The 27,935-nt window shown below is 38.8% G+C and overlaps 1 protein-coding gene across 2 annotated transcripts in view; it reads right to left on the bottom strand.

Annotated features, from left to right (window-relative positions):
- Positions 1-596: 596 nt before the first annotated feature.
- Positions 597-27,935, bottom strand: part of tspan15 (tetraspanin 15) — a 43,813-nt gene continuing 16,474 nt past the window's right edge. The window contains exons 4-8 of one of the 2 annotated variants that reach the window (XM_030724754.1): positions 24,392-24,487; positions 12,946-13,062; positions 8,032-8,082; positions 7,477-7,590; positions 597-2,763 (exon numbers count right to left, since the gene is read on the bottom strand). In XM_030724754.1, the coding sequence (XP_030580614.1) occupies positions 2,599-2,763; positions 7,477-7,590; positions 8,032-8,082; positions 12,946-13,062; positions 24,392-24,487 (543 nt within the window). In that variant the 3' untranslated portion in view covers positions 597-2,598. The remainder of the gene's footprint in view (positions 2,764-7,476; positions 7,591-8,031; positions 8,083-12,945; positions 13,063-24,391; positions 24,488-27,935) is intronic. The other variant, XM_030724763.1, reaches the window with a different exon arrangement.

The raw sequence follows: 27,935 nt of genomic DNA, 5'->3' as shown, positions 1-27,935 counted from the left end.
TAAAAAAAAAAAAAATCTTATGTTGACAGTTATGTTTTTGGATTAATGTTCTGTTGTATGCACCATTCTTGGACAGGTTTCAGTGCCAGTTTGCAACAGCGGAACTGAATGTGATAACTTTCGATTATAATTTGCGTTGTTCGGAGATACTGGTAGAAATAATTCAGGAACTTTTAAATTTTTCATTTGCTCCGTCTTCATACGTAGATGTTCACATACTTCATGAAACATGAAAAATTTAGACATAGCTGTAAACTCAGGATGAAGGCTGGCCTAGAAAATGCACAGTATGATATCAACCATCATTTATTTAGTGGCTGCCCCCACCCCAAATATCACTTTACAGGAGGACCAAATTAGTGCTATGATCATAAACTCCATTTAAAAAATGGAAGTAACCACAGTTATGTCTCCCATTTGTTTGTGGAGTACATTTGAAGTTTAGCTGTCTGGGTTTTTTGGAGCCAGAAGTGCCTATATTTGGGTGAGAGGGTAGAGTTGTGTGTTTGTGTGTGTGTGTGTGTGGGGTGGACTTGCTTTTGGGGTTTGCTGTTCAGTCAAAGTCCACTAAAAGACAAACAACAGGACTCTAAAAATAGTTTAATTGTTTTATTTTCCACCCACCCAAACTTTTAAATACAGATTTACCATCGAGACCACCCTTGTAATGTCTACATATGTATGCAACCAGGGTCAAAAGATAAATACACAACACATGGCATAGAAACGGGAAGTGAAACACATGCATAATGCATATGAAACTAACATAGCTACACCTATGTATTGATATTCTTTTAAAAATACAACACTGGCACTTGAATTGTGAATCGGGACAACGCATTTTTTTCTTTCAGTTTAGTTTATAGTTTCCATCAAATTTCTAAAACGAATTAGCTGAAATAGTCCCTTTGTCACCGTTAGTTTAGAGTCAGGCCAATGACGCACATTCAGTGGTGTAATTAAATCCATGCAACTAAAAATAGTCTTCTTTTCAGATGCAAAAATCATGAAAAATAAAACTTTTTCTTCATGCACGGAGAAGCTGTTGTATATTACTTCATATTGAAACTGATTCTCTGTGAGTACAACCTTACTGTAAAGAGTATAAAATAACTGCAACACATGATAAATGTCCCTTATGACTGGGTACATATACACACATTTTTACCTTATATCCACCAGCCAATAGCTTCACATCCTCAAGGCCAAATTAGATTTTTTTTTTCTTTCAAATAACCTTTGTCTCTACCATGAGCCACATTCATTTGACTGCAATTATTTCCTATTTGGCTGATATGCAACAAGGTCAATGAAAGCACCTCCTGTGCAAATTGGAGTACTCTGTAAACCATGGTTGAATAATAACTGAGTGGAACTTAAAATGCTCGCAAACATGCTTTAGTGCTGGACCACATGGTAATAGTAAGACCTGTGCTGACCAGCTGGCACCTGATATAAATACATTTCACTGTGCATTGTACCATGTATATCTGAAATATTTCACTACTAATACACTGTTAAAAAAAAAAAGTACTGGGCACACAAGACGAAGAAGGAAATCAGCTTCAACAAAATATTTTTCCTTTGGTTTGATGTTAAATCAGAAGCAAAGTTCAACAGCACAATAAATTCACATTATTCAGTTATGTCATAACAAGTGCATATGTAAATGTAAATGATAAAACCACAATGGATTATATGCTGCAGTATATTTTAAATCAACGTCCAATACAATGATTTTCAGCATAATAAAATGCCCACACACGACTCTTTGTCATATTGCTACTTCATTTAGACACATTTGTTTTTGAACCTTTATTTATTGAAATTGTTTAGATTTGCAATTTATTTTGCAAGACAGTGTCCCAGTCCAAGATAGGCAACATTAACCCAGCAGAAACCGGATCTCAAACTGAAATACAGTGGCAATTTCTAAGAGACAGGGTTTGCTGGTAATAGTAACCCTGAGATAGCCTGTTATGGCAGTGCCACTTCACTGAGATGAATATTTTTAATCTGCTGACGATGAGAAAATTGCATTTCATAATAAAGTTTATTCTTTGCTTTTATAAAATGTCTGTAATACGTCTGAGCATCACTGGTGCTGGTCGCTTCAGGAGATACAAATAAGGCAAATTTACCAGCATTCATATGAATAACAAACAAAAAATAGCCTATTTTTGTATACCAGGGCTTCACTGCTGTCTCATCAGTGGTTGTTTAGAAAGGTCAGTAGGAGAAACAGGCAGTTATAAAATTAAGGCAAAGGCATAGATTGTGATATTGTGTTACATCTTAAGAGACTAATTTCATATCAAAGTAAGAAGCAAAGGTGGTTTGTATTTCTGTGTATCCCTGAGACTGTCTTAGGCACAATGCAGTTAAAAGCCTATTTCTAAATGAGTTATTTTCCAGTTATCCATGAGCACACTGTATTTCAGAGCAGTTAAAAGTAAAGTAATTAAAACAGTGGATGCTAAAAAGAAAAATCAAAACAAAACACAAACATCAAAACTAAAAATAATGTGGTTGCTGAACATCGAACACGCCGAGGGCATTTGCTCAGTTCTTTTTGGTACTTGTTGTTTTCCGTCTCCGTCAGTCGATCACTGGCATACACTTGAACCATTTAGCCACGCGGTGTTGTTTCTTGGTTGTACTCTCCTGTGCACTGGATATCAGAAGCCCATCAATGGATTGACTGTGCTCAATAATGTCTTCAATGCGAGTGGTATATAGCCAGCTGACTATCACACCAAAGAACTAGACAGAGGGAATGACAGAGAGAATCTTAATATGGGTGAAGGAAGAAAAGTCACTGGCTGCTTCTCATTAGTCACTTGTCTCATTTGAGTCTTTACCTTGCATGTTAGCCTCTCTAATGTAAGATATGAGGAAGAGATTAAAGGAGAAGATGTGAGGAGGAAGGAACAGAGGAAATGTGCGTTTAGATAAACTGAACATCCTCTGAATGAGCACCTGAAGCAACATCAGTCTGGATGATGACTGCACAGCCTGATCAGCTGGCAGTCTACAGGTAGTGGCAGCTTTGCATGCATTGTCTTTGCAGGGATACAGTGATGCCCATCTAAATAATAAGGGCGCATTACTACTGCTGCCATATCTTTCTACCTAACAAAAGTCAATGGGAAATATCTCTGTATGTTTCCCTTTGAACCTTTGATGTTATTAATGTCACTGGTAAAAACAAACAAGCAAAACAAAAAAGAAACACATTAATGCAATTTAAGTGGTCTGAGTGAACTAGACACCCACACCTCCTCTAAGCTTTTTCAGGCTTTAAAGAAATCAGCTCATGATTGGAGACAGGTCTGTTAAGACTAAACAAAGCCCACGTAGAAAGTAAATCCTAAGTTTTTTTTATAGTATATAATGCCTGTGCCTCTCTGGTGGTAGGGGCTTTGAAAGAGACTGGGGAAGTGGCAGAAGAAGGGCTTTTTATTTTCCAATTCTTCATCCTGTATTTATTCTGCGTACAAATCCAAGCAACTAAAGTTATGGCCCAGACACTCAAAATACGCGTACTGGCAATGTGGTAATCCTTTAATCTCTTTATTTATATTTTGAGCCAGTCCCTCATTTGCTTTTTTATGTAATAATCCACATTAAAGTGAAAAATTGTAGAAATAATTTCAGTGAATCATAGAAAAGATCAGGCACTTTTAATCACATGGACATTTTTGAATTATCAGCTTCACAACAAAAAGCAAAAACATTTTTTTTTACTAATGAAATACAAAAAAACTCTTTACCCTGTACTTTAAGATTATTCAAAATATGTTAAAATAAAAAAAAAAGAGTAAAGTTGCTTTATGCTTAATTTTTTAGTCAGACACTAACCACTGATGCAAGATCTTACACTAAATAGGAACCTAAACTGGAAGCTATTTTGCAGCTGAGAAGAATATTATTTGTCCTGCTATGTAGAGGTTCCTTTAAGGTTTGATAAAAGACCCCACTAAGAACAAAACACCCAGGGGTCTCAAATATCTCACAGGGCAGGAGACCAGATTAATTGTTGAGCATCACCTGAGGAACTGGGATGTATGGAAAAGGGCAAAAGAGAAGCACCCGTGTTATAGACTGGATGTCAGACTGACACCTTCTGCACAGCTCCGTGAAGTTCAACATGCTTATTAAAGTCCAGCAAGAGAGTAGAAATGGTGAAGTAATGAAAAATAGCTTGTGTGCTCTCACACCCACCCTGCCAAATGGATCTGGTTCAAACAAAAAGGAAGGATGAGGGAGTGTAAGGCGTAATGTGAATGCATGGTGTGCATTTATGTGGGTTTATAAGCAGCAAAGTAGGTTCTAGATTGTGTTCATTTAATGCTAGAAAAGAACAATGATTAAAAAAAGTTTTGTTTTTTTTAAAGCTGTGTCATGTTGAATCCAGCTGTGCAGCAAATCTAAATAAATTGGATCAGCATGTAACTGCACAGCTTATTTTAACACTGCTGAGGGTGAAGCAATTTACATTTTATTCCACGTGCTAATCTGATTTTTGGATGTGGACAGCTGATTTATTCCACTGAGCTCTAAAGGTACATTTCATTAGCCCCTGCCAACTGTTTTGGTAAATAAAAAAGCAAGTACAAGTTTGCTTTCACAAAATCTCAGGTTCAAATGACAACACTGCATCCACACCTCTGAGCATCACAAAAAAGGTCAACTGAAAGATTGTACAACACTGTATGCAATCTCAGCTTCCTCTTTGGGATGCCAGAATAATTTCTTCCAAGATTTAAAATGATTTAGAGCAATACAGTCATGTACTACCAAACGTGTAACTGAAGAGGAAGGAAACTACAAAGATTGCAATAATAGTGCAGAGGTATGAGAGCGACACACTGAGTTTCAACGGTTTTAACTGAAAATATAGATTTATTGTTTTTCAGTTTGTTTTAGGTGGTGTGTTTGACACACAGAGATGATTCTTATTGGCTGATTGACCTGAAATAGTTTGGGCCTCTGTTTTTGATTGGTGGATTATTGTTGAAGTACCTTTTACTTCTTACTTGGAGAGAGACAAGTCCCAAAAGGCTGAATCAGATGTAAGGCTTCTACCAGAAATGGATCCACACATCCAAATCATTGAATTCAGGTGTTCCAATCACTTCCGTGGCCACACCTAGCCATGCAGACCGCTTCTACAAACATTTGTGAGAATGGGTCGCTCTCAGGAGCTCAGTGAATTCCAGATTGGTACTGTGATAGGATGCCACCTGTGCAACAAGTCCAGTAATGAACTCTCATTGCTACTAAATAATCCTTCATGGAATGGGTTTCCATGGCTGAGCAGCTGAGTCCAAGCATTACATCGCCAAGCACAATGCAAAGCATCAGATGCAGTGGGGCACACCAGCACTGGACTCTAGAGCAGTGGAAACATGTTCTCTGGTGTGACAAATCAGGCTTCTCCATCTTACAACCTGATGGACACGTCTGGGTTTGGCGGTTGCCAGGAGAACGGTACTTGTCTGACTGCCAATTGTAAAATTTGGTGAGGGGGGATTATGGTGTGGGGTTGTTTTTCAGGAGTTGAGCTCAGCCCCTTAGTTCCAGTGAAAGACTCTCTTAATGCTTCAGCATACCAAGACATTTTGGACAATTTCATACTCCTAACTTTGTGGGAACAGTTTGGGGATGGCCCCTTCCTGTTCCAACTTGACTGCACACCAGTGCACAAAGCAAGGACCATAAAGACATGGATGAGCAAGTTTGGTGTGAAGAACTTGACTGGCCTGCACGGAGTCCAGACTTCATCCCAGGAGAACACCTTTGGGATGAATTAGAATGGAGACTGCAAGCCAGTGTTGGTGATCTCACAAAGGTGAAGCTTTTGTTTTGTGTTAAATTATGCCTTTTTAATAGGCTCTTTAATGCATCATTTTAATCACATATGTTTCTAGGTATATCCATTCCTTTCCCTCCTGCTCCACAGCGGAGAAGAACACACTTTTTTTCTCCCCCCAGCCCTTCCTTTTTTTTAATCCTCCTTTGCTGCGTAGTGCCTCTCTTCAGAAAGCTTCCAAAATATAATTTATAATTATGGATCTGGTCAGCTGGTCTTTCAGTGCCATTATTTTGATCAAATTTTCACCATGAGGAGATTGGGGAAAGGAGAATCCTATTCCCTCTTATCCAATTAACATTCCCGGCTGGCTACATTATGGATTCCTGTGTGGGTGGAAGATGACGTGCCTGGCCGTACTGTCAATGGAGGACATACACATTTGGCTTATTGAGACTAGGATTTCTCCGAATTGGACCTGGCTTGTCATTACAATTCAGGAAGTCTGGGCAGCTGTTGGGCCATGCTAAGGCTGCTTATGACAGGTTATGCAGAAAGGTACAGACTCAAACTCAGACTCAGTATATCTGGAGCTGATTGGAGGGATTAGATCTTGGAGAGGTACCTGGTTCTGCACGGCGAAGGATTGAACCAAGAGGATTCGGATGATTGGATTGGATTTTTTCGCCACTGAGAAGTGCCAGAAAGACTAAAGGCTGTAAACAAATTAATCAGTACAGCCTGTACCAAAACAAGTCGTAGAATCAGAAATTTTGCTCCCTGGTGGCCTTGGACTGCCGCTTATCTCATTCCTCTCCTGGATGTTTTGTAAACAGATGCTCTACGCCCCTGCTGTCCTGTCTCCTTCTGATCTGTGTTGGACTGATCTCCCTTGACCTAGCTGCTGATGAACATTTTTCCCACCTCTTATCAGAACTGTTAGCTGAGGAGGGGAGTTTGAGTCAGCCCCACAGTAGCCCCCCCCCACTCGCCTCCACTGGCTCCCTTCCATCCCTGCCTCTCCCCACCCTAGTGCTCCCATGCTATATGCCATGTATGCTTTTGCTGTGGTGTTTTTTTGGAACCTTGTAAGGTGCTCATAATGAGCACAGTACAAGATGAATTCTTTGAACCTAACTTTCCTATTGTTTGTTTTTCCTTTCTTCCTGGGATTGATTATGCTGGCGGCGCCCTTAGTTCGGCAGCGGCTGCAGACACCCATCTCCCCCGCATGTTAGTCTTGTCTGTCCTTGGATGGTTGTTCTGAATGAAATTCCATTGTATGTATAATGATTAATTTTGTTGTATGTATGATGATAATAAAGTTCTCTTGACTCTCTTGACTCAATTATCTATGGCCTTTATGAATCTGAGTCCTGTGGACAACAAACTAAGATGCATGGCTCTACTCTGTGCCCTTCTTGACTGACAGAGTTCCTCACCCTTATCTATCTTATCTTTTGAGGAAGTTAATTTCCGACACTTGCATCTGCCATTGACAGCTTTGCCTTCACAACAACAGACTATTACAGCATCTACATCACTGTGTTACTGCAGACACTGCATGAATCCATCTCTCAGTCTGTGCATTCATCATAAAAATTGAGCTACCCATGAGAGAAATGTGTCTGTTTGTTGGTGTTAAGTGTGTTTGTGTATACCTGAGGCACTAGGATCAAGAACAGCAGTATAGCCATTATCTTATAGTTGTCAATCAGCCAGAGAAAGAACGCATTAGTGCAGCCTCTGGTATAGATGTCACTCAATTCATATTGCTGTGGGACACAAAGCATTGGTGGTCAGTCATATTTCAAAATGACATGAAAGTCAAAGGCAGCTCCTTTTTCCTTCATCTAGAAGTATAACTTTCCATCCTTTGCTTTTAATAGGACCCGTACATTATTTAATTATCTGTAACTTGTCTTCAGTGCTACACAAATTTGTGGCAGTTAAATGAGAGTGACACAGCATACATGGCAGCTCCAGACACTACAGTTACTGCTAAGAAATATCCAGCTGTCAATGAGATGATGCTAAAGAACAGCAACTGCCAGTTTTCTTTAAAACAACTGTCTGTAATTGCCAGATTAAATGATTCTTCTCTGGATGTAAAGCAGACAAGAGTCACAATGGATATTTCAACACTTAACAAATGAGAAGAGCTCCACTAAAATGTCTCATCTTTCTTTTTTATTTCAGTCACAAAAGTTTCCTACCGTTTTCTCCAGGACCTTGTACCCACACATAGTGTTTGCCACTTCATTAGGCTGGGGGAAAGAGAAGTAAAGAGTTTTAAATAAAGAATACCAGAAAACTGTCAAGCATAAGTACTTAATAGCAAACAGCAGATAGGAGAATACAAGATTTTAGATGGTGCTCATCTTCAGACATGGAAACTCCTAGAGGCGATGCGTTAACTAATTCACATTCAGCTAAAACAGTGGGAACAATACTGCTGAGAGTACAGCTGTAATAACTGTCTACCATTGAATAAAAGACTGTGTGTGTCTAAATTAGACTTGTTGTAGCCTGTTTACTCTGAGCTTGTGGTCTTATATATTCAGATACAGAATTAGACATATAACAAATAAATACAAATAAGATGGTAAATAAAGTGCAGTTACAACACCAGGCTGTCACGCATCATCCTCATGTATCTCACTTTTCAAACTGGAAATAGCTAAATTAAAGCAATCTGTTTTCTCTTCAGAACAGTGTCACAATAACATTTAATTGCATTAAAATTAAATTAAATTGTATTAAAAAATATATATATTATTAAATATTAAAAATAAACCTCTAAATCTGTATATTCTGTATTTGTTTACCAGGAAAAGTCTGTGTTAAGGACAATTACGTTCTGCTCTAGAGAAGCATCTTTTGCCACCAATTGAGCCATATCTGGCTGCTAGGGGTCCGTTATGCCACCTATAAGCCACCAAAACAGTTGTTACGAGCATTTTTCTTCCACATAAAAATACTGCTAATCAAAAAATAAAACACTTGCCTTTAGGCTGCTTAACAATCTTTCCATTACAGCTGTGGTCAGAAGTTTACATAAACTTATGATTGGCATGGATGTCAGGGTAATTTGGGGCTTCTAATGATTTCTTTGAACTGTTCTTTTTTCAGGGTGATTGTACAGCACACATATTTAATGACTTAAAAAACAAAAAAGAATTGGGTGTTTGAATTTAATTTTGGATTTTCTCTAATTCACACAGGGTCAAAAGTATACATACAGACTCAAATATATACATACACCCCCACTAATATTTGGTTAAATCTCCCTTAGCAAGTTGCACTGTAACTTGGTATTGATGGTATTGACCACTCTTCTTGGCAGAATAGGTAGAGTTCATTTAAATTGGTTGGTTTCCAGGCATGGACCAGGCTTTCAAGTATAGTCCACAAATTTTTCCAAAGGGTTGGGGCTTTGGGAAGGCCATTACAGAAGCTTAAAGTTAGTCTGCTTTATCCATTCCAAAACCAGTTCTGATGTGTGTTTGGGATCATTGTCCTGTTGGAACACCCAATTGTATCCAAGTTTCAACTGTCTAGCTGTTAATCTGAGGTAAAGTTGAAGAATTTGGAGGTAGTTTACGCCTTTACTCCTCCAAACAAACCTCTTGTCATTGTGGCCAAATAATGCATTAGTCTTATATAGCGCTTTTCTAGACACTCGAAGACGCTTTATAATTTCATGCACTATTCATTCACACCTGGTGGCGGTAAGCTACCAATGTAGCCACAGCTGCCCTGGGGCAGTCTGACAGAGGCGTGGCTGCCAATTTGTGCCTACGGCCCCTCCGACCACCACCAAACACACAACCACATTCACACTTAGGCAATGTGGGTTAAGTGTCTTGCCCAGGGACACAATGACAGCATGCACTCAGACAGGGACTCAAACCAGCAACCCTCCAGTTGCAAGGTGAGCACCTGCCCACTGCGCCACTGTCACCCAAATAGCTCAAGCTTTGCCACATCTGATTTTAAAACCTTTCTCAGGCATTTGGCTTGTCCACGTGGGCAGCTTCAGATTTCAGTCGAGGTGTACATTTTGGAGCAGGGGCTTCTTTCTTGGTTGGCACCCTCTCAGTCCATATTGATGTCAAACTGGCTTTACTGTGGACAGTGACACGGGCGTTACAGCAGTTTCCAGTTCATGGCAGGGTTGAGCCTTGATTCTTGGGTTGCTCCTGAGTATCCTAACCAATTTCCTCTCATCTGAGGGTGACAGTTTGGGTCTACTTCCAGACACATCTATATCCAAATAAATTGTACATATAATTGTAGAACTGATGATCTTGGAATCTTCAGTTATTTAGAAATGGCTCCAAGAGACCTTCCCAACTTCCCAACCCTAAATCTACAATTCTCCTTCTTAGAGCTTCACTGAGTTGTTCTGAGTATTGGCCAAATCAATGAGTGCTGTCAAACAAATCCTTTTTATGGTGTCAAAGTTGTAGTCAATCATGATTGCTAATGAGAAAATAGTAGGCCTTGGGCTATAAGGTTAAAAGACATTGTAGTACCTTCAGCCTCACTTATTAAAATATTTGAGTATCTATCTCTTTGAGCCAGTATGTATACTTTTGACTCTGTGTCGAGAATCCAAAATAAATTCAAACTTGTGCACTCTGTTCTTGTTTGTTAAAGTCATTAAAGATGTATGCTGTACAATCATTCCACCCTGGAAAAAAAAACCATTTCAAACCAACATTAAGCACTACTTGAACTTAATGACCTGACAAATCAGAAACAATAATATAACATCATTTGTTGCCATTTAAGAGGAAAAACAAACTTAAGCTCTGTGGCAGTGGGGTGTGTTTTTTTTCTTTTTAATTCAGTAATTCAGGGAGGGGTGACAGGTGATGTGATTGGCACAGTTGGCACACCTGTCATGAGCTGCTAATCAGTTTCTTTTGTTTATGCAGTACTGTGCTGGGTCTAGATGATACAAGCTGGAGCTGCATAGCAGGGGCCAGGCTGTTCTTCAGAGTTGAGTGCACTTTGTGACGACGGGCAAACTCCAGCGTAGAGCACACTGAGTTTATTTAAAAAAAAATAAAAGACTGCTCAATCCAGTCCCCTTCTGTGTTTGTGCTGAGGTGAACCCGTGTGTAGCAGAGGCCTTTGCTACAACCTCCTTATCATATTGGCTCACTGTAATGCAAAATTGTGGAACACCAAATCCTTGTAATTAAATTTAATTTTGAGAACATGGATGAGATCAGTTTCATGAGTTCAGACAGTTTATCAAACTATCGTTTCTTTAGCTAGAAAGGTTTTGGTTGGTCTTTTTGTCCTTATAATTACTGGACATTGTAGGTGTATAAATTACAGGGAGCCTTTGCTACTTAGTGGTGGAGATAATTGCCCTGCATATGCCATGGCTGGGGCTTAATCACAATATAAGGGTGATTTTAAATGTCGCTCCACATCTAACAGGTATTACTTTAGGCCACAGTCACACAGTTACAGACAGTGGCAACCACCGGTCACAAGAGCAAAATTTGTATTCCCCAATACCAACCACTTAGCAAATGAAAACTTGAATTTCAGTTGTTTGCGGTTGCTCGAGATTGCAAGGATTTTGGGTTGTTTGAGGGCGGGGGTGGGTCACTGACCGATCTCTAGGCCTGTGTGACTGGGGATTTAATGATATACACACTAATCTAAAACTAACAAATCCAGGAATAGTAAAAAGCTGTATACAAACACTTATGGTAAAATCACAGGTAAGTTGGTTTCTAACGCTGATCTGCGATTCTCTCTTATGTTCAGACAGCGTTCCCTCAGTGAGAAGGTGTCTTCCTGAGCAAATAAGATGCCAGCATCACACAGTGTATAATTTATGTCTCTCAGGAGTGAAGCCACATGGGATTTTGGGAGTTGTCTTCACAACAACTGCAGATTAAAATCCCTCTAATGAGACAGACAAGTATGTATCAAGATAAATTCAGATCAGTCAGGGGACCTACTAATATTCCAGCTTTATATTTTTATACCTGGACTCCGTTAGAGAAGCTCTGCACGAGGTCCAGTTTAAGGTAATCCTTATTTCTCTTATAAAGGGCCTTGGAGCAGCCCCTCAGTTCACCCACAGTCTGAAACAAACAGTTTCAGCTCCCCTCCCTTTAAAATCAAGGTGTTGGGCTCGACCCCTTAGTTCCAGTGAAAGTAACTCTTAATGCTTCAAGACAATTTGGACTATTTCATGCTCCCAACTTTGTGGGGATGGCCCCTTCCTGTTCCAACTTGACTGCTCAGAATTGCACAAAGCAAGGTCCATAAAGACACGGATGAGCAAATTTTAGCTTGGAAGAACTTGACTGGTCTACACAGAGTTGTGACCTCAAAGCCATAGAACGCTTTTGGGATGAATGAGAATGGAGACTGCGAGCCAGGCCTTCTCATCCAACATCAGTGTCTGACCTCACAGATGTGCTCCTGGAAGAATGGTCAAAAATTCCAACAAACAAGTCTTGTGGAAAGTCTTCCCAGATGAACTGAAGCTGTTATAGCTGCAAAGGGTGACCTTGGCAAAGTGGTGACACATCTGAGTTACTAGTAGTTTCTTACAGTTGTTTGAATGTATATATTTGAGCCTGTATGAATACTTTTGACCCTGTGTGGAGAATCTACAATAAATTCAAGCTTGTGCACACTGTTATTGTTTCTTAAAGTCACTGAAGATGTGTGCTGTATGATCATGCTCCACCCTGGAAAAAACATATGTACTACACTGACCTCATTATTTTAAACTATGTTTAGGCTATGTTTAATATTCATGTCCAAGACACAACCACTAAAACAAAGTCTTACAAACACAACAATGACAAAACTTCTATAAAATATCCAAAATTTTACAGACCATGCAAAAAAAAAAAGTACTTTACTTTTAGTGGGAGTTATAAAACTGGTACGTACACAGTAGCTGAACACAAAATATAATGCTGTGGGTCTCTGTCATAGCTACATATTTGTAACAGATTAGCAGTATTATCAGAAGGAGTAGAATTAGTTAATTCATAGAAATTGGCAATGCAAGAGGTCAGCATTACTGCAACAAGAAAAGCAGCTGATGTAATGGTAACAGCATCAGTAAAAGTGACACCTACCTTAGTAGTAACACAGCAGGTATAGGGGACACCACAGGCTAGTGGACCAGGCGCACTACAGTTGTGGTACATGTTGACCTTCCAGTCCTTAAAGCCTTCACCTCCACAACACTTAAACTGACAAACGGGAGAAAAATGGCAAAAATGTCAACGAAAACATGGATTTAAAAAAAAAAAAAAAAAAAAAAAAAAAGCAAGAGAGGAGAAGATTTACATCCAAGAGACAGAGAGAGGAGGAAAAAGAGAAAAACCGATTTGGTGAACATCATTAATTATTTTGTGCTGGTATGATGTGAAATGTAGCATTTTTTTTTTGCATCTAATTAGTATTTGATTGTCTGTGTGCCTCTTTGCCAAAAACAGTGTACAGTTCAAATGTGGATTGGTTTGGCAATACACATTTTTTTTTTCATCTGAAGCGATGACTATGCTTTCATGCACAAAGCAAACATTCTATTAAGCTACCTACAAGACAAATAATGTAGAATAAGCTACTAATTTTCACATTTACATGCAGTAACAGCAGATTTGCCAATGGTGGCAATCTTATCGGACTGTGCAAATGCAGCTTCCCTCTTTCATTCCTTCAACCAGCTTCTTGAAAAGGTCGGTAGGAATTGTGATATTTGCACACATCCAAAAACCTGCTTATATCTACTTCCTTCATTAGTTTTAAGAGCAGGTGTATTTCACCTTCCCACCAGAAATGTAAGCTCTACTTTGGGGATGCATCTCTGTTCCTGAATTGTAAAGTGCTGGCTGTTCTGTTTGTCCACAAAGCACAAAGCTGACTCAGGCATACTCCTAACTGAGGAAAATATTCCCATATCAAAAGAAAACTTGAAAATACAAAATGCTTCATTTGGAAAAAGGACTAATTTGGAATGTTTAAAGAGAATTTGCTGGTTCATTGATCCACATCAAATCTGGAAATGATCATATTCACAAGAACAGTGAAAGATTAATTGTCAGCAACACTTGCGTGGCTGCACCAATCAATGTTTTTATTGCCCCTCTTTTTCAGTTATTGCTTGCAAACCCTAAAGAGAATGAAAAATAACAAAACAAACAGCACCAACAAGAATAAAAATTGGAAAACAAATTAGCTTTAATAAGACAACTATTAAAGTATTTCATAAAGTTTTAAAGTATTGTTCCTGAAAATACAAATAATACAAATCCTAATATAATACACAAACTCTGTTTGTTTGTGAACTCTTCCTACATGATCAGGAGTTGTTCAAGCGGGCTTGGCACTAGGCCCTTTAAGGTTCTTTTATTAAAATGTATTTATTATTATTATTATTATTATTTAATTAATTAATTTAATTAAACAAGAATCCCTTATGGTTCTTATTTATAAATCAAGCAATATAATATTATCATATTGCCTAGCAACCACCTAAAAAACTAAAATGTCCCATTTGTAGCATTTATGTACCTACAACACCTCATGAAAACATACTGTGATTTGTACTGCAAGACAATAACATCTAATTTCTATTCAGAAAAACTTTATGCATGATATGTCATCATGTTGTCCAGCAACCACCTACAAATGGACTAAAATGACCCATTTGTAGCATTTATGTACCTACAACACCTATGGTATGTTTTTTATTTGACAACGATATGCAGTGTCCACAAAATTTTCACTACGCATGATATATCATGACATCATCAGGTTCATTAGCACATTAGGAACCACTGAGCAACACTCAAAATTGCAGAACAAACAATACTGTAAGATGGGCATACACTTGTTCATACAATAAACCAGGCGTTATTTTCTTAAGGTCAATTTTTCTATGAGCAGTTTGCAGCTGTTCATAGGTTCACTGTGTTCATCATTTAGGAAATTTGTTTTATTCCATTTAGCTCTTCTTACATTTTACCCCCGAAGGCAACACGTTTCAAAAGGCTAAACTTCCACTTTGAAGGTGAATTATCCGTTTCCATCTTAAGCTGTGTTTGTTCAGTATTCATCGTAAAAAGTGAACAAGCTGACGCTTTGATGCTGAACTGTATTTTGCATTTTTGTCCAAAGTGACAATAAGACAGGCAAAGTTTTCACATCATTAATGCAGTACTGACTGTTGGAGAACAGGCTCAGAGAAAATAGCAATAAGCCTAAACTCTCATTTCTTGTCATATAACAAATTCAAATGAATTTTTCAAAGCAGTATTGCATCACTTAACAATTAGCATTAATGGGATGCAGCTGTTAATGGGGTCACACCCAAGTTTTACTAGTATTGGGCGGGTGGTTCAGATCCAATATGACAAACATCTGGCACCAAATGATTTTCAATATCTGAATATAAAAAGGGAAAGAAAAAAAACCCATACTGACTCACAATAAATTACAGCTGCCGTTTGACATCCCAGTAATTTCTGTTTGATTTACACTTTCACTTGGGGTAGACAGCAACCGCACAGCTGCCTCAGACGGTAAACAGTGAGCCAAGCAGCACCCAGTGCTATCAGCTCTGCTTAGTAGTCGCTTACTGATTCTAATATTTTACTGGGAGGGAGAACATGAGACAGAAAGAGGGAATGAGACAAGAGATAAAGAGGGACGATGAATAAATGAATAGATATGAGGACGCTCTTTGTCAGGCGGTGTGATCAGTATGCTGATATGATGCCAGTGTGCCAAAGCAATACTCCCTCTTCTTGTTGGTGTGATTCTGCACAGCTGTTTCCAGTCTTGGGTCAAGACCCAAAGAAAGGTCACAAGGAGGCAAAGAAAGTATGACTTTATAAAGTCTTTAACTTAAAAACAAAACAAAACAAAACAGAGAGTTTCCAGTTTGACAGGTGCAACAGTGCAGCATAACACAATCTAAATTCCATCTTTGAGCAGATTGTCATATTCAATTCATTACACAGCCTTCTGAGATAAAACTGAAGCACCTTTTCAAAACACATCCATCTCCTGCGACTCCAAATTGATGTTTAAGAGTGATGACTCGATTACACAACAGTTTGTTTACTTAAGTTCAAAGTAAAATGCAAAGTAATTTAAGAGTGACGTAACAAATTTTTACATCTTTATCAAATACAGTTTGTTAAATTGTTACAATAATGTCTGCCTCTGCTGGTGTCACAGATAAACCGTTTATTTATTTATTCATTACTTTTTTCCTCATTTATTTTTATGACTCTGCACTGGTGACAGCCACGACTGGAAGCGTTATGTTCTGGGGTTATCCTTCTGTCCATAGGTCTGTAACTGGCAATGTGACATTTAGAGGCACTTCATGGAGTGATTGGTAAATATTAGGTTAAAATATTAGGATTTCTCTCCCCCTTCTTTTTTTAATGTCTTGAAATTTGCACAAAAGTGGTCAAAAGTGACTATGGCCTCACAAAAATATATAACTCAAGTGGTTAGCAGTGGCATACAAGAGCAAGATGGTAGTTCTAGATTGCTTTTATAACTGTGGATTTCTGGAATATTTTTCCTGGATAAATTACTGGAATATCTTTAGGAATTAAGCATTTGCAGGAAGAATGTCCTGCTGTCCTGCTGTCCGGCTGACTGACGATGGGCTGTTCACACACAGACTGAGTGACTAACTGCATGGGTAATTGCCCGGCTGAGCCAACTGCTCAAAGCGTTGGCTGCAATTACAGCAACATAATGACTGTATGATTATAGGTTAAAGACTAAAATGTTTTTCCCAAAAAATTTGCTTAACTTTTCAGGATCATTCACTATTGATACTGTAAAAACAGTAATTATAACTTTATTTATAATCCCATTTTTCTAGCTTGACATTATAAAGTGCTTCATAGGTACAACACAAAACAAAAGTGTCAGAAAATAAAAAGACACTTCAAATTAAAAGGGAAGGGAACGCCTTCTCATCAAAACTATGTTTAAAGATGCGACTTAAAGGAAATGAATGACTTGTTTTCCCCAGGCAGGTTGCGCCAAAGCCTCAAGACCCTGACTGCAAATGCTTTGTCCCCTTTACTTTTCAGCCAGGCTCCTGGAACAGACAAAAGACCTTTAGTGCATAGGTACTTACAAAGAGGTCAGAGATGTAGAGAGGTGCAAGGCCATAAAGCACCTTCAAAGAAATCAATGGAATCTAAAAATCAATTCTAAACATAGTGGGAGCCAGTGTAAAGATGCCAAAATGGTAGTGATATTATCTTGTCTCCTTGTTCTAGTTGAAAGCCTGGCAGCAGAGTTCTGTAGAGTCTGCAGTTATTCAATAGAACGACACATGACCCTAGAGGCCAGACAGCCAACCACTGGCAACCTTTGGTTGCTAAGGCAAAATTTCTCAACTGGTTGTTGAGTGGTTGCTGGCTGTCACTGGGTGAAATCAGTCACAAAGAGGGTGTTACACCAAAAACCACCTTGCTTTGGTCACTAGCAAATTGCTGCAATCACCTGTAGTTTGCATGGAAGATGGCAGCTTGTCTGCAAATCCTCGTTAACTAACCACCAAGCAGAAGTGAAACCTTGAAGAATGAAATGCAAACTAAAATTGGAGACCTTCTGCCTTCAAAGTAAAAGCTGTGCCTTACTGCACAACTGGAAATTAAATGTTTCTAAAGGCGTAACTTTTCAAAGTTTCACTACTGCTTGGAAACTTCTTGGCAAGTGCTTGTAGACAAGTTAGCATCTTCCATAAAAATGATGGATGACTCTGCTAATCTGCTAATGACCCAAATGAGGAGGTTTTCGGTGCAGCACTGTATACCTCTGTGACCACCTAGTGGGGTCGCTGACCAGACTCAAACTGTGTGACTGGAGCTTTAGCAATCAATCTTACAGTGACAGCCAACAACCACTTGCAACAAGCTGGGGAACTGGTTGTTTGCCAGACAGTTACCACCCAGTTCCTAGGCCTGTGTGGCTGGGGTCTTAGGCAAGTAAACAGCAGAGACCACCACAGTGCAGGGAGGGATCTCACCAGGACCGGGCGACCCCAGGGCCCAGACCCCGCACCATGAGCCCCACAGAGAAGACCAGCCACCCAGCCAAGGGCCAATATCCGCCACCCCAAGCACCCCAGGCCCCACACCCCAAGACCGCAAGGCAGGACCCACCCAAGCCCCCCACCACCAACAACCAGGACAAACACGCACAGACATCACATGAAGACAGCCACAGGACTCCAGTCTCAGGAAGCCACCGGATAAATGCAGGCCCTGGAGGCCACCGCGGGCCACCTACAAAGCACACCAGGAGCAGAATCCACAGACAACCACCTCCACTAAGTAATGGAGCTGAACAGCGGGAACGAGAGAGAATCAAATTCATCCAATTGTTTTTTAGAAGAAGCAGACAATCTCTCTAAACTAACGTGAGCTACTAATATGTTTCTATATTGAGTAATACACAGTTTATTTTTTAATTTCCAATTCACAAAGATAGTTTTCTTAGGGATGCACAAGGCGGTAAGAACTAGATGTTTTGCAAGTGGCTTAAACTTTTTAACAGGATAACAGCTTGATGGAAGAACCTGTTCAGCCTTGACCCACAACCCAAAGGCAAGAATTTTTGTTGTGTCTGAATATACTTTTTTTTTTACCATCAGGGGACTGATATAGTTATTGTAGGATCTGTGAAAACATCTTTAGAGTTTAACTTTATTTCCCAGGAAATTATGCTATTTTGACATTTACATTGAAGACCGAGTTTTGTAATAAGTCAGTATATTATATAGATACAGTTTTAACCTGTAATCTATTAGATGGATGAATATGCAGGCAGGGTAAAGACTTGTTTTCAGGTCTGCGAATCTTCCAAACAATCATAACATATATACATAACCATAATATAATTTTAATATACCTACACAACCCACATAAATGAATTCAAATGTTTTCTGTAAGTGGAAGGCAAAGATTATCAGTGTGGATGTGGATGTGTGTAAGGTTTATTAATGGGTATTGTACTTTTCTTGTTTGTTATTGCATTTTGTATTATGGTGTCTATTATATTTTCACTGACAGACACCACTGGATATATTTTAATATTATGCTCACAGAGTTTTCTCTTAATGAAATTTGTTATGTCTATGCAAAACTGCCCTGCTTAAATTGCACCAATGTCTTCTGTGATGAATCCAGAATTTACTTATAAATATGCATGATCACTTCTGAGTGAAATATACAGCCCTGTGAAAAGATAGTGAGTGTCTGCCAAAATGAATGAATGGCTTTCTTGTTTGAAGTTCTCTAACAATTCTTGGTATACACAACAGAACCCTGTTGCAGTGCTTGTGGGGGCACGTATTACTGTGACTGCAGAGCAGATTGTGGTTAACAAATGATGTGCAGTTTTCAAGCTGTGTTGTCTTTATGAGGCAAGGTGTCTGCAGTGGTGACAGTGTTATCTAATGAGGTAAATGAAAAATTGCAGCTCCTGGCAATAAAACCAAGAAGTGGTCAATATTATGACAACTATTTTGATAAATTATGTATGTAATTGTATGAGAAAAAGGCCCCCTCTGTTTCCTCTGCAGGGGCGAAGAAAGAGGCATCCTCTTCTGGTGGAATAAATGTCACATCTCCATTACAATACTGAGGCGCATTGGATAGAAAGGTCAGCTTGAAATCAACTTAATACCAGATATGATATGACCCACCACTTATATATGAATGCTGTGCTCAGAATGAGATGTTTCCTAATGTTTTTACAGCAGGAACAAAAAGCTTACACATGGACTCCATCACCAAAGACAGGTTTAACAATGCTTCAAACGAAAAAGATTAGGGCAAAAATTAATAATTTTTAGTTTGGCATTTATCATCTTATCTGTGCCAAAAGAGGAGCCATTAACAGTGAAAACTGTAATAAGCGCACATCTTTAGAATAGTTTATCAGCATTATTCTGAAGTAATCATTTTCTGTGAGGCCTTATGAGTCTCTCACATCATTGTGGAGGAACTTTGGCCCACTCTTCTTTGCAATGTTGCATCCATTCATTGAGGTTTGGGGGTATTTGTTTGTGCACAGCTCTCTTAAGGTCCCACACCACAGCATTTCATTTGGGTTGAGGTGTGAAATTTAGCTGGAGGAAAAAGAAGTCCGCACACCAGCAAAAGCACCTGAGTAATAACTTACGGTAATACAAAAGCATAATATCAGTAATGCTTCGGGCTACAACCGCCCTTCCTCAGACATTTTTGGATTGTGCATGTCTTCATCTCTATTCTGAACTTTGGCTGGGACATCGCAGCATCTTGATTTTTTTTGTTTTCTTTTTCAGCCATTCTATTGTAGATTTGCGGCTGTGCTTGGGATCATTGTCCTGTGGCATGACCCAGTTTTGGCTTTCGCTGTCAGACAGGTGGCCTTACATTTGACTCTAAAACACTTTTGTATACAGAGGAGTTCATAGTCAACTATGAGTCAAGATGCTCGGGTCCTCTGGTTGCACAACAAGCCCAAATCATCACCTCTCCACCATCATGGAGTTATGAGGTGTTTGCGCTGATATGCCATGTTGGGGGGGGCTTCACTTTGGTCTCGTCTGTCCAAAGGACATTGTTCCAGAAGACTTGTTCAGATGCAACTTTACAAACCTAATCTATGCTGCCATGTTCTTTTTAGAGAGAAGAGGCTTTCTCCTAGCAATCCTTTCACACAAGCCAAACTTGTTCAGTCATTTTCTGATTGTACTGTGATGAACTTTAACATTTAAATTGCTAACTGAGGCCTGCAGAGTCTGAGATGTATCTCTTTATCGATGTTTTGCAATTTCTCTGAGCATTGCATGGTCTGACCTTGGGGTGAATTTGCTGGGATGTCCACTCCTGCGAAGACTGTCAGCTGTATTGAATGTTTTCCACTTGTGAATAATTGCTCTCACTACAGAATGATGTTTAGAAATGGCCTTATCACCGTTTCCAGACTGATGTGCAGCAACAGCTGCGTCTTTAAGATTATTGCTTATAACTTTACTCCTTGGCACTGAATGCTGAACTGCCACAACTTCTACTTTTATAGGAGGTGCTCACACTTGATGATGATCAATTAATCAAATGAATTTGATTAGCATCACCTGGCTGCTACTTATTGCCTCCATAAAAATTAAGAGGGCAAGGGTGCACTTTGTTTTTTGCATGCTGCTTTTACATTTTGGATTCATTTTTGCTTATTAATAATGACATGGTGTAATATGTTTTGTAGTTCATTTGAAGTTGTATTTACCCAATTTTAAAATTTTAATGACAGATTATTTTGATTATGTCATAGTACATAAAGCCTTCGAATTGACAGTGAGTATGCTTTTCATTTTAACTGTGACTGTATGATTCAGCATGTTTAGAGTTTGATCTCATGCATAAAAGTGATTATCGCCTGACCTGTATGGCATCAGATTTTACAATTGTTAAGGTGAAGTTCACATTGCTTCAAGCCTATCTTAAAACAATACTCATATACCTATTTGTATATTTAAAAAATTACTTTTTATTCAATTAGTTCCAGTCCTTACTGACTTAAAATATCTCTTTCCATGAGTTTACCATTACTATAAATGTTAAGTTAATTTCAGATTCTAAATTAGCCATAGTTGTGAAAATTATGAAAGTTGCACTTTAATCTTTAGGATTTAAAATACATTATATTATACGTTATATTATTTTATCCTGTTAGACATTTGTGTAACATTTGACCAGTGCAATCTAATTAGTTCATCCTTCAGCCCAAGTGAACGTTGTGTCAAACTGAAATTTCATGACGCATTCCTGAAACGACACATTCAAGAAAAATGGAAAACCAGAAAACATGTGTCTGGCATGGGCTGTCCCCAGCGTGGATACAAACAAAAACAAAAACAAACAAAAAAAACATATAAGAAGTTAAATCCTACCTGCTTCAACTACACAGTGTGTGCACTGTTGGGCTGTCAGTTTCAGTTTCTGGATTCAGAAACAACTGTTCAGACTGTTGGGCATGAGGGTGTTTTCAAGCCTAAAGACTCATCCTGACAAGTAATTATGACAGGTGGTTCGGAAGTAGCACCATCTAAACCATCAGTATCTATTTACACATAAACAGGGACATGGTCTGAAATAAGGCTTTTTATAAGACACTTCCTGTTGAGTTCCTACTTAAAATACTTAAAATACCTAGCATTTTCCAGGAAGGCTCATACAGGGACCTTTTTCAAATGACACAAAAAAAAGATTCAAGTGACAATATATAAGCAGGTGTCATCTAAACACATTAGAAATGTTTTCCTCCATCTGAGTATGAGGCTTTCTAGAGTTCAACAGGAACACAGGATGACAGCAAATATAACACATTAAAATCCAAAATAGTTGGTTATATAATCTACATTTTAAAAAGAACATTAAAAACACTGTTAGATACAGATCCGTGCTCAATACGCACACAGCCAGTGTGAGCAGTGAAATACTCACACAAACAACTTAAACTTTCCATTCAGTTATCTTCCCCTACCCGCCCACGACATATGAAATGTCACCATTGGCTTGACGCAAACACAAATGCGTGACTGAATTTGGCACCAACCTCATAAACACAGATAAAAACCCATTTAGGTGTGGAAACAGTCTTAGTACCTCTTAGTTTGTTTGTTTTTTGTTTTTTTTGTTTTTTTTTTTGTTTTTTGTTTTTGGGAGGGGGGGGGGGTCCTTTAGAAAAACTTTTAAATCTCACTAAGAGTAGGGCAGCAAGGGCAGTAAGCAGCTTTACACCATGGCAGGAAAAATAATTTACAGGCAGTGTTTGCTGTTACAAAGCTGTTCAAGGCTCATTTTATGTTTTAAGAGATAATGAATTGGAATTGCTTTCGAATTTAACAAACTACAAGTTTGCCAAGGCTGTGCTGATCTTTGACAAAAGTAAATACAAGAAAAAAAAAAAAGTGCATTTTTGACCAACCAAGCACAAACATCATTTTCAAGGCTTTTTTCTTTCCCCTTAAGCAATAACAAACATTCCTGGTGAAACAGAAAGACTTAAATTTTTGTTGCATTACCTGCTTATACACTCATGGACTTTATTGGTTACAGCTGTTAACTGCTTGTTAACGACCCAGTGAAGTTCAAAATGAGCATCAGAATAGGGGAAGCAAGGTGATTTGAGTGATTTTGAACGTGGCATGGCTGTTGATGCCAGACGGGCTGATCTAAGTATTTCGTAAACTGCTGATCTACTGGGATTTTCCCACACAAGCATCTCTAGGATTTACAGAGAATGGTCTGAAAAAGAGAAAATATCTAGTGAACAGCAGTTCTCTGGGTGAAAATGTCTTGATGATGTCAGAAGAGAATTGTCAGTCTGCTTTCAGTTGATACAAAGGCAACAATAACTCAAATAACTAGTCATTACAACCAAGGTATGCAAAAGAGCGTCTCTGAACATATAACCAGCTGAACCTTGAAGCAGATGGGCTCTAGCAGCAGAAGACTGGGCGCCACTCCCATCAGGTAAGAACAGGAGGCTGAGGCTAAAATTTGCTCGGGCTCACTAACATTGGACAATAGAAGATTGAAAAAAATATTGCCTGGTCTGACGAGTCTCGATTTATGCTGCAACATTACGATGACACGGTCAGAATTTGGTGTAAACAATATGAAAGAATGAAAACATGAAACACGACTGCTGGGATAGACTCTAATTTTTCTTAAATCATAATAAGTACACAGACCTCATTTATTTTTACATCCATCCAGTAACACTGGTGATTAAAACCACAAAAATCTTTCTTGTAGTCACTTTAACTTTCATAGATAATGCTCAAAGGCTGTTAAATCTGCCAGTCTGCAACTGTGTGCAAAATTCAGCCCATTCCATAAACTACCAAATCACCTGCCACACAATGGCTTTAGGGAATTCAAGCACCCCAAATTATCACGCAATCAAGCCACAATCCTGCTCCACACCACACATTCCTTAAAATGATGAAGGCCTGTAGCATGCAGATTTATGGAACATTTGCTTCCTCAGCCAGCTACAAACTCCCGAGGAGTTTGTTGCTGGCTGCTATTTTCAGCGTGTGACCAATCTGATGTCCCCTACAATGCATTACCATATGCTGGATAAAACATGGAAAAGAGATCTTCAGCTTCAGGCTATGTGTACGGCAGCTCGGTGTACTCTGATAGCAGTGCACAGCAATGCCATTAACCACTTAACATTCAGTAAGCATTCAGGTTCACTGGTGGTGCAGTTTATGCCAACAAATCCTCAGCTTTAATGATAATCAGGTTTTGTCGCCACTGCAATGGATTATTAACATAGACTGTATATAAAAAAAAAAAAAGGATGTCACTACTGTGACATCACACCAGGTACTACCACCTAATGCAAAACCCTAAAAACCCGAGCTGAGTAGGTACTAGTAGAAAGATGCAATTATTACATTCTGTATGTAAAAGCTAATTTTTTATTTTATTTTTTTATCACAAGCGGCATTTATCAAATGACAGGAAGTCACCTTACCTTCTCCTGAACGTAGTCCATGATGTTTTTGAAGTCCAAGTCGTCATAGTAGTTTACTATGCCCTTTCGGATGTTCTTGTTCAATAAATCCACCGTCTGTGAAGGAGAATGAAAGCAAAAGCAAGTATTACTAGGAGAGGAGAAGATCAGGTTATCACATTCATCGTATTTGTCCAAAACCATTTGCTATGCCAAACCCTCTATGTTAGGGGGTATTTCAGTACACAACAATCAGCGTGTCAAACACATGCCTGTGGAAAGGAAATGCTCTCATAAGTCAAGGTGACTGATTCATTGAACCAGAATATTAAAATGAGAGTTTGACCGCTCACATCTGTCAGAGACAATCTGTTGCTGTGGCGTTACATTAGTTCAATGTATAAGCCCATCGAGACACTCAGAATAAATATTTATAACTTGTAAGTCTCCTGAGAGAATTTGTTGAGAGCTTTTCATTGAATGTTTTCATTTAGGGAACGGTTCATTTATTCCACTAATTTCTCCACTGTGCTTCTGATACATTAGTCTTATTTAGAGTTCATTGGAGATGACGGTGCCAAAGTGCTGGGCTTTTTCCCCTGCTTAGACCTGTCGTTGTTCCCCCATTTCTTTCTTTGGCGCACCACCGACAATAATGAATTAAGACTGCACCCACTACCCCTCCATTAGAGCAACAGAGAAGAGATTTCATTTTTCATGTAATTTCTTTTCTCCCTCTCTTGAACATATCAGGTCTTGACAGTGAATCTGCTGGTGCAAGGCCACCACATTTAAACCAAAGTACAATATGCTCATTTGTAGAACTACAGCTAAAGAAAGAAACTGGGTTAAAAGTGCCAGTGGCCCATTTTCTTTTGAAGATTCTAAGCTCTGTCCTGCTCTGAACATTTCATACCTGTTGATCCACATGATAGTAATACCACCAAAGGAAACTGCGCTGTAAAGTTACATGTGCCCAGGCTATGGGAGAGTGTCAGACCTGAAATGCAACAAGTAACCTTCAATGTTCAAAAGTTTCTGAGCTCTAATGTGCAGCTGTAACATTAGAAATAAAGAGCAGCATGTAGAGTGAACTCAGGGAATTAAATAAAATATAATAACTTGTTGATTCAAAAGATTAATGATGCTCTTCTGACAGGGGCAGGTGGCACTCAGTCGCATTACTTTGAGCAGAAAGCAGGTGAAACAAAGAGTCAAGTAACATTTTATATGAGTGAGCCTAAAATGGAAAGGTTGGTGTGACGGAGCAACTCCGTCACTGCCTGTGGACACGGAGGCACATTCACGCGGTTCTCACGAGCGCCAAGGAAGTTAAAAACACCGTTATTATTGTCACATGAACTTCTTTTCCCCATAAGTAGCCTGTTTAAGGTACAGGTAAATGTCTATAGAAACATGCCTAATTAATATGCAAAATATAGTTTGGATTAATGAGCAAGAAGTGGGAAAAGATATCTCTGATGGATAAACATGTTGCCTATTGGGAGGGGACAACTGGTTTAAAGGGCGGCTGTCATGGCCTGGATTGTCAGTCCTCTGATGGTTAGTTATGGAGGAACCCAGTTCAGTCACTTTGACTTTGTATATAAAGTATTTTGTTTTTTAAATTTTTTTAATTTTTTTGTAAACAGTCTTTTTGTGCACTTTGGGAGGCCAGCAGAATAATTTAAACCTTGAGAACATCTTCTGACTATGCCTACACTCTTTGCCTCACCTGTTGGGAGGAGTTTATGAAAGAACCCTACGACAGTTGGCGAATGTCATCTCTGATAGGAATTTTAGGTTTTGTCAAGCCAGCTAAACAAGAAACAGCTTGGCTATGTCAAAACTTACTTACCACTTTCAGTCACACGGTGATTGCACAAGTTGCCTCCCACCAGGCAACTATTCTATTCTATTCTATTCTATTCTATTGCTAACATGTTGCAATCATTATGAGTCAGTCTGCACCAATGAGCACAACTCATCTGGGATCGCTTTACAATAAGGGACTCAACTCAACTGGTTGCCAAGAGGCATTTATTTTTCAGTTAGATTCCCACCCTGCAGCAATTACATCACTATTTGTGGAAGAATTTCTGTTTCTGAGGTTCTTGCTGGATTTAGTGGTTAAACAGTAGTTAATGTGAAGTTCTGTGGAAGTAGAAAGCAACAGATTTGTGATTTTCACCAATTTATCCCTGTTAATCACCATATCACAAACAAAATATATGCAATTGCTAACGTGACCCCACTGAATTGCAAATTGATGGCAGACTGACTCTGTCTTATTGCTGTTTTGAAGTCAGCCACTGTGAGCGGTTGCTGACCTGGTTCCCATCTTTGAAGCAAACATTTCCGAGGCAACAAGACTGTATGTTCATTGCACACTGTTGCAATCAATTTGTCCGTACTGTGGTCTACAGCCACTGTTTTCCTGAATGTGACTGAAGCATTAGATAAAACAGAAGAAAAACAGGAAAACTGAATACTGATGGACAGAGAGACCAGACCAAAACACAAAAAAGAATATTAATCAAATAAAAGCTGGAACCAAAATCTAATACTACACAGAAATACAAGACATATGCAGCCAAGAAACAGAAATCATGTTATTTCTATGTAAAGAATTCATAAGCAAAACAAACAAAGAAACAAAAAAAAAAAATAGAAAACACATCTGAAGATCCACGTAAAATAAAGAGAAGCCTTTATCATCTCTACCACACAGGTGGAGCCTCAGGGAAATTAGTTTTCATTGTCCTTTGTTTACCTGTCTGTCTGCAAGATTATGCAAAACCACTTGGCAGAATTTATTAAAACTAGGCAGGGGTGTAGCGTATGAACAAAACTGTGTGATGGAGAACTGTTCTCGGGAGAAGACAGAAGCATTCCTAAGTTTTTCCCTACAGATCCACATTAATACATTTATGGAAGAAAGCTTAAAAAAATAAATAAATAAAGAAAAACCAATGACATTAATATCTTGGCAGAGAATTGGTGGGGTTTGCTTTATTAACATGAATCATATTTAAGATGACCATATTAGCCATTATCCTTTGACAGTGTGTTAACCTTAAGTCTAAGCACCCAACAAATTGATTCTGTAATTTTAATAACTAGTCCATCACGGTTTCTTTCTCAAAATTAATTACATACATCACAAGGTTTTCATTTGACAAAAATAATATGAGGAATTTTATGCCCAACGAACACGCAGCTCTAACATGTAAATGAGAAGGAGATAAGTCATGTCAATGTTATCACCCCCTTCATGCCAGTTATGATGAGTAAATGATCTGTGACTCACGGTGCTTTGTGCTCTTCCCTCTGGTGTAACTGGTCTGGTGTGAACAACTGAAAAACCAATAGAGGGGACCGGACCTTTGGCATGCTTTCTCTTCCTCTAAACACCTTCCAGCCACCACAGCAACAATTTGTGGTCGAATAGTTTTTAATTGTGTGTGTGCTTTAATGGGTCCAGTGGTTCTATTTTCATTTTAGCTTGTAAGGAGATCTTCAGGACCTACATACCTTTGTGGTCCTTATAGCTTTTGTTTTTTCT

Source organism: Archocentrus centrarchus, chromosome 3, assembly GCF_007364275.1.
Source record: "Archocentrus centrarchus isolate MPI-CPG fArcCen1 chromosome 3, fArcCen1, whole genome shotgun sequence".
Lineage (NCBI taxonomy): Eukaryota > Metazoa > Chordata > Actinopteri > Cichliformes > Cichlidae > Archocentrus > Archocentrus centrarchus.
This window is presented reverse-complemented; position numbering and strand designations above follow the sequence as displayed.